Below are 12,254 nucleotides of genomic sequence, written 5' to 3' on the forward strand. Positions count from 1 at the left end.
AATGTATTGAAGTAGCGACTGAAGCTTTCCTTCAAAGTGTAGATGTCATGAACCATAGAGTAAAGCTTCCCTGGGCTTGAGGACTTTGATTTAACCCCACTGAAGGAGTTGGTGTTCTGCCATGTTCAGCCACGCATTGTGCTCCCGTCTGCTCTGAAAACATTTCTGTGGTCTTTGTGTCTACTAGTTCCCCAGACTGCTCAACTATAGCGGCATTGAACAATGTTCCCTGTTTAATTTAAATCTTGTAAGATCAAAGCAGTCTCAACTTTGTGTGTGTGTCGGCCTTGTTACCAGATTGGGAACATGAAAAGACTTGGTTGGACATGAGATTGTGATTTAATTTATGAAGCAGCACAGATATGGCAAAAGCCCCGCCATCAATTTGGGTCTTGATACTGCTTCCCTGCTGGTTATGAATTAATCTCCCTCTTCCATTAAAACTAAGGATCCTTCAAAACCAAAATACAATTTTTTTATAATAGTCCAACTGACAGTTGTAGTATAATTTTTCTAAAATAAAGGTTTTCCTATTAATTAATTTTCTCATTTGTTTTAGTTGGCAATACTTTGGGTTTTGTAAGAATATTAAAATCGAAGGAAATTATAAATGTGTGTAAATGTGTTAATGGATGCTGGACTGGAATAAGTGGATCTCTCTCATTGGGGAAAAGCATGTTGGCAGAAGAGTTAACCATGGCATCAGATCAGGAGGTACCTGCTTTGTTTGTAGGCAGAGGATACCCAGTTATATGTTCTTTCAAAAACTGAAAACACGTTAATTGATTGATTATTTATCAATCAGTTGTCCTTTGCCTTAAATTGATCAAGAAACCAACTATGTGAGCAGTGACCCTATCGTTTCTAAATAAAAAGCCTTTGATGGAGGGTTTTGATTGATCAGGCGTTCTGTTGTGTTCACAGGCATTTCGCTGGCCCAGAAACTCGGAGGAGCAGCCCCCGACTTACCTGGAAGCATCAGGCAGCAACCCGTTTTATGACGATGAAGATTTATACTCTGGCTCGGGCTCTGGCTGTAAGTATCCACTGAACGCTCACTGGAAGTCAATAGTATCTATTTCTGTCATTTCAATGTTGGAGTATGTGTTTGGGTTCCTGAGAAAGAAGCCCAAAGAAATGAGGGGTGGAAGAATAAGTTAAGAATAAGTTCATTGATGCCTCTAAACAAGCTAATGATAACCAGTGCCAGATCACACTGCTAAGGGTTATTGACTGGTGCAATTAATATAGTAATTGACGGTCATTCAGTTAGTAAAGGTACAGCTTTTTTCTAACTATTCTGGTTTTAAATGCACATCAAACTGTCATAGTGTTTTTATCAAAAGTGTACAGTACTACAGTATGCTTGAACGGTAAGCATTCAGGCTAGTATAACCAAACATACGTGTGGTCTAATCTTATATAAATAAGCTTTATCTTAAATGTATGATTATATGTATGTATTGAAGTGAAAGTTTTTTTTTTTTTTTTTTGGCTTTGTAGAAAAGTCCACCGTGATTAATTAAACAAAGCCAGTAAGCGAAGAATACGATGTGCTCGACAGCTCCATTTGCCATGCAAAGATTTCCACTGATCTTATTTAAGTAATATGATTGCAGAGATCAGATTCTTTAATCCCATATCAATATTTTCACTATTAACACCCACAAGCATGGTCTGGGTTAGGTGTCACCTGTAGTAATAATAATACTAATAAAGAGTAATATCTCAGACTTCTTTGTAGTATTTTGGGATGTTTTTTTGTTTCACTGATCTTGCTGTTGATATTTCCTCAGATCAAAATATATAAATATAAATAAGTGGGATCTGTGTGTGATAATATTCTGTCAATAGCATGTCATTTTTATTTCCTTTAAATTTTATCACATTTTGCTGCACAATACAGCAAATCACATTACGGTAGTACCAGGTGTGAATTACATAACCTTGATTTGTGCTTCTCAATGCAATGCTCAGTTGACTTTTATTGATACACATGGGCTATTATTAGGAAATGCCGTCCAGAGAACCTCTCTGCCTCTTATAAGAAGCGTTACAGCTGCGCTCTGTAATTCCTCTAACACCTTGTATGATTAGCTGCGACATTCCTGGACTACAGGAACTCTACTGTCCGGTTGCTTATCCCTCCAAAAATATAGTGTGAGAAACATAAGCCAAAGAAACATTACATATCATCTCCAATGTTTTTTAAATGTAATTATCTGCCTGTTTTAACATTTTAGACTACATAGTATTATTACGTAGTACAATAAAATACAATTGTAAAGTGGATTGTTTTATTAAAGGTTTCTTGATAAGCTTACTACTATTTTTGTTTGTGCAACTGAAGTGAAGATTTCATTTTTTACATTTTTTTTCCATGTGAAGACAAGGTTTAAAATAAGACGGGGTAATGTAAAAAAAAACAGGATCGGCGCTATTAAACGAGATTTTGAAGCTGGTTTTGATTCATTTAAGCGTCACACTTTATACTCTAACTGAGAATTAAAAAATGATTAAAAAACTTTATTAATTTAGGGCTTCATTAGCTCATCTTAAATGTGTGAAAATAAGATGATTAATAAACGTTCTAATCCAGAACCAATTTCTTCATAATTACCTAGTTGCAAAATGCTGTTCCGTTCTTCTATTTACATGACGTAAAAATGTACAGCAATGAAGCTATTTATTCGGAATCATTACCTATGAAGGGGGATATGTATGAGAACATTTTGATTAAACAATTTTTTTGTCCCCCCGCCCCCAAAGTCCCAGACATAGACTTCAAGACCAGGACCAAGCTGACATTCACTACAGAAGTGCCAGTACCCCTGTCCACCACCCAGGCCACCTCCCTTGCCCCATCCGTGCCCCCAGCTGCGATGCCTACGGGAACCCAGAGTGTGCCAGGAGTGGAGAAGGAGAGCAGGGCCCCCGCAACTGAGTCCGTCCGCCGACAACCCAGCCCAGCCGCCTCCATCCCCATGGCCACCACCAGCTCGGTCACCACCACAGCCCAGAAAACGCCTCCCACCACCAGCCTCGTGGACTTCAGCTCCACGGTGGAGGAGAAGGAGGATGTGTTCATCCCTGTGGACAGCACCGAGGAAGCCACTACAGTGCTGCCCACCGTGGAACCCACCACAGCTGCCACCACCACCACTACTACCACAACAGCAGCCCCACGCAGAAAAACAGCCTCTACAACTACCACCACCGCGGCGGCTTCGACCGCTGCTACAACCACGACCCTGGCCCCTACCACAACTACAACCATGACAGCAACCACAACCCAGGCCCCCACCCCGGCCGCCACTGTCCGGCCTCGGGCAGCTAAGACCACCACCCAGCTCCCAGGCATCCAGATCCAGACGGAGCTGACCACCACTGGGCTGCTGTTCACCTCCGTCTCCAAGGTAAGAGAGAGTGTCCGGTGGATGTGCTTGCTTTAAAGTGAGGTTGACCATCCCCACTTGTCCTACTTTCCATCTTTCCAACCTCTGCACTTTTCAGAGAAAGAGTGGATCGCTCACAAGTAATTTGGTCTCAAGAGCAACACTCACTGTCGCACTAAGAAGAAGAATTCTGTTAGAAGTCATTGATCTTTTCCTAATTAATTTCTTTAATATAGATTCTAGAACATTACCCAGTACCCTCTTTAGGATGGGGTGTGTTCTAGTCTTCTTCCTGGTGTATTTAATCTATGGATTCATTCACTTACAATAATGTAATTAACAGCTTGGTCTATTGAGGTACTTAAGCGTTCAGCATCTCCTCCTGCAATTGAATTTTATGACGCAGCAACCTTGTCTCTATCTCTTCGAGTCATCTTGTCTGCTCCAATTCTCCAGCTGATTTTCAGGTGTGCTCCATTACAGAAGGAATGTGTTTTATCTGAGTGACGTACATCAAAGCTTCCCCTTCTGGACAGAAGCGTGATTTATTGTTATGGGACCCGAGTCCTTCAGTTTCCCCACCCGGATGAACACACTTTTGGAAAGCGGGGCAGACCAGATGGGCTTCCATTATTTCTACATTTATGTTCTTTAGAAATATTCTCATTAGTTATTCTCTTCGCCATTCCTGTCCTTCGGAGGAAGCAAAATACAGGGAGAATAAAACTTAGTGCAAGAGATGGTTCTAACACGTCAGTCCAGCATTTCAGACACTCAAATAAAAAGTGCCCAGTACAGCTAAAGGAGATAAAGAGGTTCTTGCAATTAAGCTGTTATATCCCATAGAGAGGAAATTGCCAGTTTGAAGAAGCATTTATAGCCACAAGGGACAATTTCTAACCAGTGAGATTTGTGCTGTGGTTATTTGTGAGTGTAGCAAGGAAATGGGCTTTTCATTTTAATTTGGCTTTTATCTTTAATGCATTTTAGGATTTGTTTTAGGTCTGCTGTAGACATTTTAATTCACTCATTTAAAAAAACTAAAATAATGCGTAAATATAGAAAATGCTTAAAGAATCTAATAGCCAATTTAAAAATCTACCTCATTTAGTATTTGAGCAAAGAATATATATCAAAACATGTCAAAGTACTGTGTGTTTTAGTTTTTTTAGGGTTAAATATGCTAATATTTGCCTTACTATGATTGGGTAGGGTGAAAGGAGTTGTTTATTATTATTATTATTATTATTATTATTATTATTATTATTATTATTATATTGGTCTCCCACCTTTTTCCAGGGGGCACTTGTAATATACCTGGGGGCAAGGACTTTAATAATGTTGAAGGTACATTAAAGAACAGAAATGAAAGCAAACTGAGTAAAGAACATTACACTTGAGACTTGCCAGTATTAGAACTAGGAAATAAACAGAGGTGCTTGGGAGCTGATCTTTCACACTGGATAATATCAAACAGAGTTGTATGGGATATAACAGTTTATAGGACACAATGCAGTGTTGAGTCTACAGGTGGGGTGAAATGGGTGTTTTCAAGAGCTGTGAAAGGGGTAAAGAAGTAAAAATGGGAGGGTGTGTGGATTTGGAGAGTAGGAGTGATGGGGAGAGCAATAGGCATGGTCAAGAATGTGTAAATTGTGGTGGGTACCTTGTCTCCCTTTGGTGGTCTATCTGTATTTAATGTTTTATTTTAATTACATCTGTGACATCAGCTCTCGTCTTCTAAGGAATGTTCCTAAGCATTAGGGATGTTTAGTTACAGTCAGACGAAACACATACTCTGTTCTTCAGCTTTTGCATACAACAAAATGGTAGCACATCGAGAAAGAAGTACTCTGCACACGGTCAACATTACTCTGTAGAACAAAAGATTGGTCAAGCATAGCAAGTTGAGTTTTGATTGGCTGGACAGATACATCGGACTTGACAACAGAGACGCTGTACGTTCTGCCTGATACTTCAAAAAGACACCATCTGGGCTGGCTGGGTGATCATCTGTTCATCGACTATACGTTTGATATATTTCAAGCCCTTCCCGTGCAGAAACAAGGGAGAGGCTGCTGATAACCTTCTGCCTAACGAGACTAATACACAAGCTACATTACGTGTGTAAGAGTTCATGTAATTTGCATTTATGCACCTCTAATGCGTTAGCAGTGAAATGTGGAGCAGGTTTCTCCTCTTGCTGACCTGGTGATGTGCATGAGGCAACTCACAACGTCTATTCCTGCCATCAGCATGATGCCATAGAACCACAATTCATGTATAAATGACAGATCATTATTGTGTTCAAACTGATTTACAACTGGGTTACATCAGTGTTCTTCAGTGTTCGAGCTGGTCCCCAACCTTTATATATACAGTGAGGGAAAAAAGTATTTGATCCCCTGCTGATTTTGTACGTTTGCCCACTGACAAAGAAATGATCAGTCTATAATTTTAATGGTAGGTGCATTTTAACAGTGAGAGACAGAATAACAACAAAAAAATCCAGAAAAACGCATTTCAAAAAAGTTATAAATTGATTTGCATGTTAATGAGGGAAATAAGTATTTGACCCCTTCGACTTAGTACTTGGTGGCAAAATCCTTGTTGGCAATCACAGAGGTCAGACGTTTCTTGTAGTTGGCCACCAGGTTTGCACACATCTCAGGAGGGATTTTGTCCCACTCCTCTTTGCAGATCCTCTCCAAGTCATTAAGGTTTCGAGGCTGACGTTTGGCAACTCGAACCTTCAGCTCCCTCCACAGATTTTCTATGGGATTAAGGTCTGGAGACTGGCTAGGCCACTCCAGGACCTTAATGTGCTTCTTCTTGAGCCACTCCTTTATTGCCTTGGCTGTGTGTTTTGGGTCATTGTCATGCTGGAATACCCATCCACGACCCATTTTCAATGTCCTGGCTGAGGGAAGGAGGATCTCACCCAAGATTTGAAGGTACATGGCCCCGTCCATCGTCCCTTTGATGCGGTGCAGTTGTCCTGTCCCCTTAGCAGAAAAACACCCCCAAAGCATAATGTTTCCACCTCCATGTTTGACGGTGGGGATGCTGTTCTTGGGGTCATAGGCAGCATTCCTCCTCCTTCAAACACAGCGAGTGAGTTGATGCCAAAGAGCTCGATTTTGGTCTCATCTGACCACAACACTTTCACCCAGTTCTCCTCTGAATGATTCAGATGTTCATTGGCAAACTTCAGACGGGCCTGTACATGTGCTTTCTTGAGCAGGGGGACCTTGCGGGTGCTGCAGGATTTCAGTCCTTCACGGCGTAGTGTGTTACCAATTGTTTTCTTGGTGACTATGGTCCCAGCTGCCTTGAGATCATTAACAAGATCCTCCGGTGTAATTCTGATTCCTCACTGTTCTCATGATCATTGAAACTCCATGAGGTGCATGGAGCCCCAGACCGAGGGAGACTGACAGTTATTTTGTGTTTCTTCCATTTGCAAATAATCGCACCAACTGTTGTCACCTTCTCACCAAGCTGCTTGGCGATGGTCTTGTAGCCCATTCCAGCCTTGTGTAGGTCTACAATCTTGTCCCTAACATCCTTGGACAGCTCTTTGGTCTTAGCCATGGTGGAGAGTTTGGAATCTGATTGATTGATTGCTTCTGTGGACAGGTGTCTTTTATACAGGTAACGAGCTGAGATTAGGAGCACTCCCTTTAAGAGAGTGCTCCTAATCTCAGCTCGTTACCTGTATAAAAGACACCTGGGAGCCAGAAATCTTGCTGATTGATAGGGGATCAAATACTTATTTCCCTCATTAACATGCAAATCAATTTATAACTTTTTTGAAATGCGTTTTTCTGGATTTGTTTGTTGTTATTCTGTCTCTCACTGTTAAAATACACCTACCATTAAAATGATAGACTGATCATTTCTTTGTCAGTGGGCAAATGAACAAAATCCACAGGGGATCAAATACTTTTTCCCTCACTGTATGTATGTAAATGTTTACTGTATGACGATGATTCCCATATTTATCATGTCAATGTAAGTGGTAGGGTAAACCGAGATCAATTGCCCATGAAAGGCTGTTATTAGTCCAAAGTTGTGCTTTCTTCATGTCTTTTTTTTATCCTTTTGTGCCTTTGGCTCCCCGTGACCTTCGTTTAATCTCTGTCAGGCTGCAGCAGGCAGCTCTTAAGAGAATCTTCCTGAGAAAGCGACCATGCGTGCAGAACCTCCTCCCTCTGCCTCCTTCTCTCCTTTCTTCTCCTTGCTGCCAGTAAGTTCTCCGGCCGGGGGAAGGAGAGCACTCATAAAGCCTTGATGGCATTTGCAGACAGTTGGATGTCTTTGTCCCCTGGGCTGCCTCCAGATACTAAGAATGTAATCAGTTGAACTTCGTTAGTATGACGATGGATGGAAAGACAGAAGTTGACAAGGGAACTGGGGTGTCGCACACAGTATCGACTTGCAGCGTAGAACTTTAATTGCTGAGGGACAAGGGGGTTGTCTAACTTTGATTGGTGCTGTCTGTCACAGTACTTCCCATCCGGGAGGCTGTAAATGAATCCATACCCATCTTTCATTTGTTCCCTGCTTCATATGCCACATCAATGTGTGCGCAAGGGAGCCGGTACTGTTTGGTAACGCTTACCAGACATTACACTAAGAAACACCACATAACAAGGAGATTGAGACTGTCAAACATATGATCAGGCGAAAGCATGTTCCTCTCATTTCTGCTCAAACAACTTCAACTCAGACAAGAGGAACCACAAATATGGAGTCAGAGTAGGAGGTCTGAACAGACAAAGTTAGAAGCACATATGCATTGCAGTGAACTGGCAGTGGGTTTGTATTCTCCATCACAAAAACATAACTTTAGCTCTACTCTTTAGAAGTATTTCATGTCATGTTTCTTTGTTTTACTTAATATGATGTCAGAATGAGATATTTTGTAAAGACTATGGCTATGCACTATTGCACTGAAGAAAAGAAAACATTTAATTTGTCATTTATTGTGCAGCATAGCTGTGTCGCAGTAAATAAAGTAAACAATACAAAATAAAATAAAATAAACGTGATTTGGATTGTATACAGCAAAGATTTGACTTGACCATTTTGACAAATGGTCTAAAAGAAATGTGCAAATGTACCTCTGAAAATACTGGGTTTCAGATGTTGTCTTCTGTTAATTTTTAAATAGCTGTGGTAAGTATGTGTGTTCCTCCCCGATACATGTATTATTGTAATAGGGTTCTCTCTCTCTCTCTCTCTCTCTCTCTCTCGTAGACTCAGACACCAGAAGAGACCCTCAATAACGAGGTAGGTGGGGCTGGGAATAGCGGTGATTTCGAGATCCGAGAGGAGGAAACCAACAACGAAGTCCCCAGGGACAAACCTAAAACCCCCACAGACAAGATGGAGCCAGATCTCCTGGGCAACACCATCGACACAGGCAGCTCTGCCGCCCAGCTCCCACAGAAAAACATCCTGGAGAGGAAGGAGGTCCTCATAGGTGAGTGAGAATCTCTCACACACACCTCCTTTTCTGCTGCTATAGTTTTTTTTTATTCCCTTCACACAAACAGGTGGAAATGATACATAATTCTGTGATACTGTATATTTTTTTTCTTTTGAAGTTCTTTAAAATCATGACTCCTGCATTACATCAAAAGGTGCTGTATGTGCAATGCTTATGTCTCTTGAATTTCTCTTTTACTGTATTTCATTTCATTTTTTCACTCTTTCCTTTCTTTCAAACTAGAATGAGGCTGGGCTCTAGATTAGATGTCTGTACTTTGTCTGGCAAAAAAACTTGGTCTTTTGCTTTAGTGGACTAGCTAATTACCAGGTACCCCCAACAGATGTATGTGCCACCTCAGATTTTTTTAAATTTTCTTTACCACATCAGATGAGTTTGGAGTCTGTTGTCCATGAGACATTCAAGGTTAAAAACATTAAGTGGATTTGTAAATCCAAGATGGCCACCAGTGACCAATCAAACTATTTTACTCGTTTAATATGTGTACACACACTTACACACACACACACACACACACACACACACCTACACACACGCATACACATACCCATCCCATCTCCTGTACAGAAATTGAATGTAAGATAGTTAAGGTGGTGGGATTTCCGTTGTCTTGACAAACTATGAATAAGTTGTTTAAAATTCAAATGTAGCTAATATTTGTAACAAACTAAATGAGTTTTCCATAGGGAATGAATGTTACAGTAGATGGAGATGGACAATGCTGGTGTTCTTGAACTAATCTGATGATTTGAGTTCAACAAGTTTCAATACTTGAACATTCACTATTTGTAATGTGTATAAACTATCTAGAATTTGTAATACTTTTGCAGGTGACACATAATTAGGAATCTAAAACTATTTTATATAGCAGGACATTTATAGGATTTGGACCAGTTTTATTTTTAACTGAACGTGGGCGTGGCACAATAAACATGTCATCACTATCTGCAAAGTGTAATAAACATTTAAGAAGAATTAACAGTATTAAAAAATCTGGTTGGTGGAACAGAACTCAACAGTTATCAGTCAGGCAGTACAAGTGCTTAAATGCATAGTAAAACCTTTACAATGCAAATCAATTGAGCTTTGGCTGAACCTGTTAAAAGCACTAATATGAACCCATTTAGGATGGTGTCCAGTTCTGATTTCAAAAATATCACTGCAGGGATGGAAAAAGCAGAGAAGAGCTACCAGAAAGGAAAAGAAGCACTTCCAGAAAAGTAAATTTTTACAGAAAATTATTAATGCATGGAATAAATTACCATGCCCATTTTATTGTGTGCCAGATACACTTGGATCTTTGAAATTCCAACTTGACGCTGTGATAAAATCACTTAGCGTGCAAGAATGAAATAGCCAGCTCTGAGGACAGAGTGGTCTGTTCTCGTTTGTCATATTTTATCTGTGAATACATTTCTTTTTTTTAATTTAACACTTAGAATGTTGATGAGGTTCTTGGATCATTAAGCTGCTAACAACTAGAGGAGCAAAATAAACTCAAAGGATCCCACTCATTATTAACCTTTCTTCCTCTTCAAAGGTAGACTGTGGATCACTGTCTGCTTTAATGCAGTCTTTGTCAACAACACATTTTGCATGTTTGCTGGCTATATTTGTACCTGCTTCAGTCTGCAACAATACTAGGATGATGTCATTCAATCATATCAAAACTGCCCGTCTTTTGTTGTCATTTTCCTTCAGCATGATATCAGTGGTGCTTGAGGAGAAACAGCCTGTCTTTATACAATACATATTTTAGGAAGATTTCAAAGACCAGCTTCAGGACAAGGGAGAGCTTGCATGTTATTCCCCACAGAAAAATAATTTAAATATTGAAAAGCATCAGTCTCAAAACGGATCCCTGCAGTTCTATAAAAAGATCACACTTAAAAAACAGTTCCAGACTGTATTAAAGTGACTTAAAAGTAATGTGATTGGATCCAGTAAGACTAGAGCTGTTAATTAATCCTTGTTACTTGACCTGCGTTTCATTTGTAGCTCTTAATATGTAGATGTAATGTTACTACAACAAATCCACAACACAGCTCAATGTGTACGGTAATTGGAGTCAGTCTGAAAGAGATGCATATTGTTATGATACTAAAGGAAATAGACAAATATTGGTCTGAATGACCCAGCTAATCTTGGCTAGCATTGTTAAGCGAACAATACAAGAACAGGAGTTCAGTCTGCCAAGTCCTTGCAAACTGAAATATTTATAGCTTACCCTTGTCTTCAAATAGCTCAGCTCGATCTGATGTTTACATATCCTATTATAAACAGACTAAAAGCTGGAGGTCAATGGTTCCAATCCAGGCTGTGCCACTTTCTTACTACAAGTGACAAAGTTGGCCGCGTGCCACTGGCCTTCATTGAGGGCGTCCTTGGTTGGGTTCCAGTTGGAATGTAGGCTTGGCTGATCTCATATCTGGAACACATTGTGAAACGAAGCCTGATGCTGCACATCTCAAGACAGTGTGCGTGTGTGTATGTCATCACTTCCCCCCAAGCCAGTTTTGTCCAATTATCTGGTTAAATAAAACCAGCACAGTCAAACTGTTCGAAATAAAGTTAAGGGGAATTAATTCATTATTGAAATGATTCATTCCATGGAACCATTGTTTCACACTGTCTTTTATGACTCCAATCAATGGAGAAAAGGGATTTCAAGGGTATTCCGCTTGCTTCGGAAGAAAATAACAATGAAGATAGTACAGTTTCACCAAATGCATGCATTGCATTCAACTTTTACAGCTACCTTGCCTCATGTAGAGAACCCCTTGTGTTGTAGCTTGCTGCTGTAGGCTATAGCAAAGACGGTCTCTCAGCTGGCCTCTCTATGTGCCACCTCATCCCAAGGGATCAGTCAGTGACCACCATCCCCCCATCACTGATACCCATGTCCTCTCTTTCCCTCAGCCGTGATGATGGGAGGCTTGCTGGCAATGATCTTCGCAGATTTCCTGGTGATAGGTAAAGCACAAAAGCCAGCTAGGCCTAGAGCTAGCTAGACCTTATTAGGGTTAGAACCTAAGTGCGTCTGAGTGTATATCCCTGCTTGTGTGTCAACCTCCTTTGGTTTCTTATAAAAGTTTTTTGTGGTCAGCGAAGAGCTGGACATGCGTGGTGGTTATTTGCATAATAACAATAAGAACAAAACTCCCACTATTTAAGTGTGGGCATTGCCACTGATCTGACCACGATTAACTTTTATGAAGGCAGCCGTGCTGTAAATCTTGTTGGGCTTGCACTGAAGGGACAACGGGGCTCTTTCAACAAGCATATTTCTAACGACTGTTCAAGCAACCAAGTTTACGGTTTTCCATAAATATCTTGTCTGGTGA

General features: G+C 40.4%; 1 protein-coding gene across 1 annotated transcript in view; it reads left to right on the forward strand.

Annotated features, from left to right (window-relative positions):
• Window positions 1-12,254, forward strand: part of sdc3 (syndecan 3) — a 107,796-nt gene that overhangs the window by 90,746 nt on the left and 4,796 nt on the right. Inside the window, exons 2-4 of the mRNA XM_066717440.1 lie at window positions 925-1,036; window positions 2,770-3,416; window positions 8,658-8,883. Of these exons, the coding sequence (XP_066573537.1) occupies window positions 925-1,036; window positions 2,770-3,416; window positions 8,658-8,883 (985 nt within the window). The remainder of the gene's footprint in view (window positions 1-924; window positions 1,037-2,769; window positions 3,417-8,657; window positions 8,884-12,254) is intronic.

The sequence above is a fragment of the Amia ocellicauda genome, chromosome 11 (assembly GCF_036373705.1).
Source record: "Amia ocellicauda isolate fAmiCal2 chromosome 11, fAmiCal2.hap1, whole genome shotgun sequence".
Taxonomy (NCBI): domain Eukaryota; kingdom Metazoa; phylum Chordata; class Actinopteri; order Amiiformes; family Amiidae; genus Amia; species Amia ocellicauda.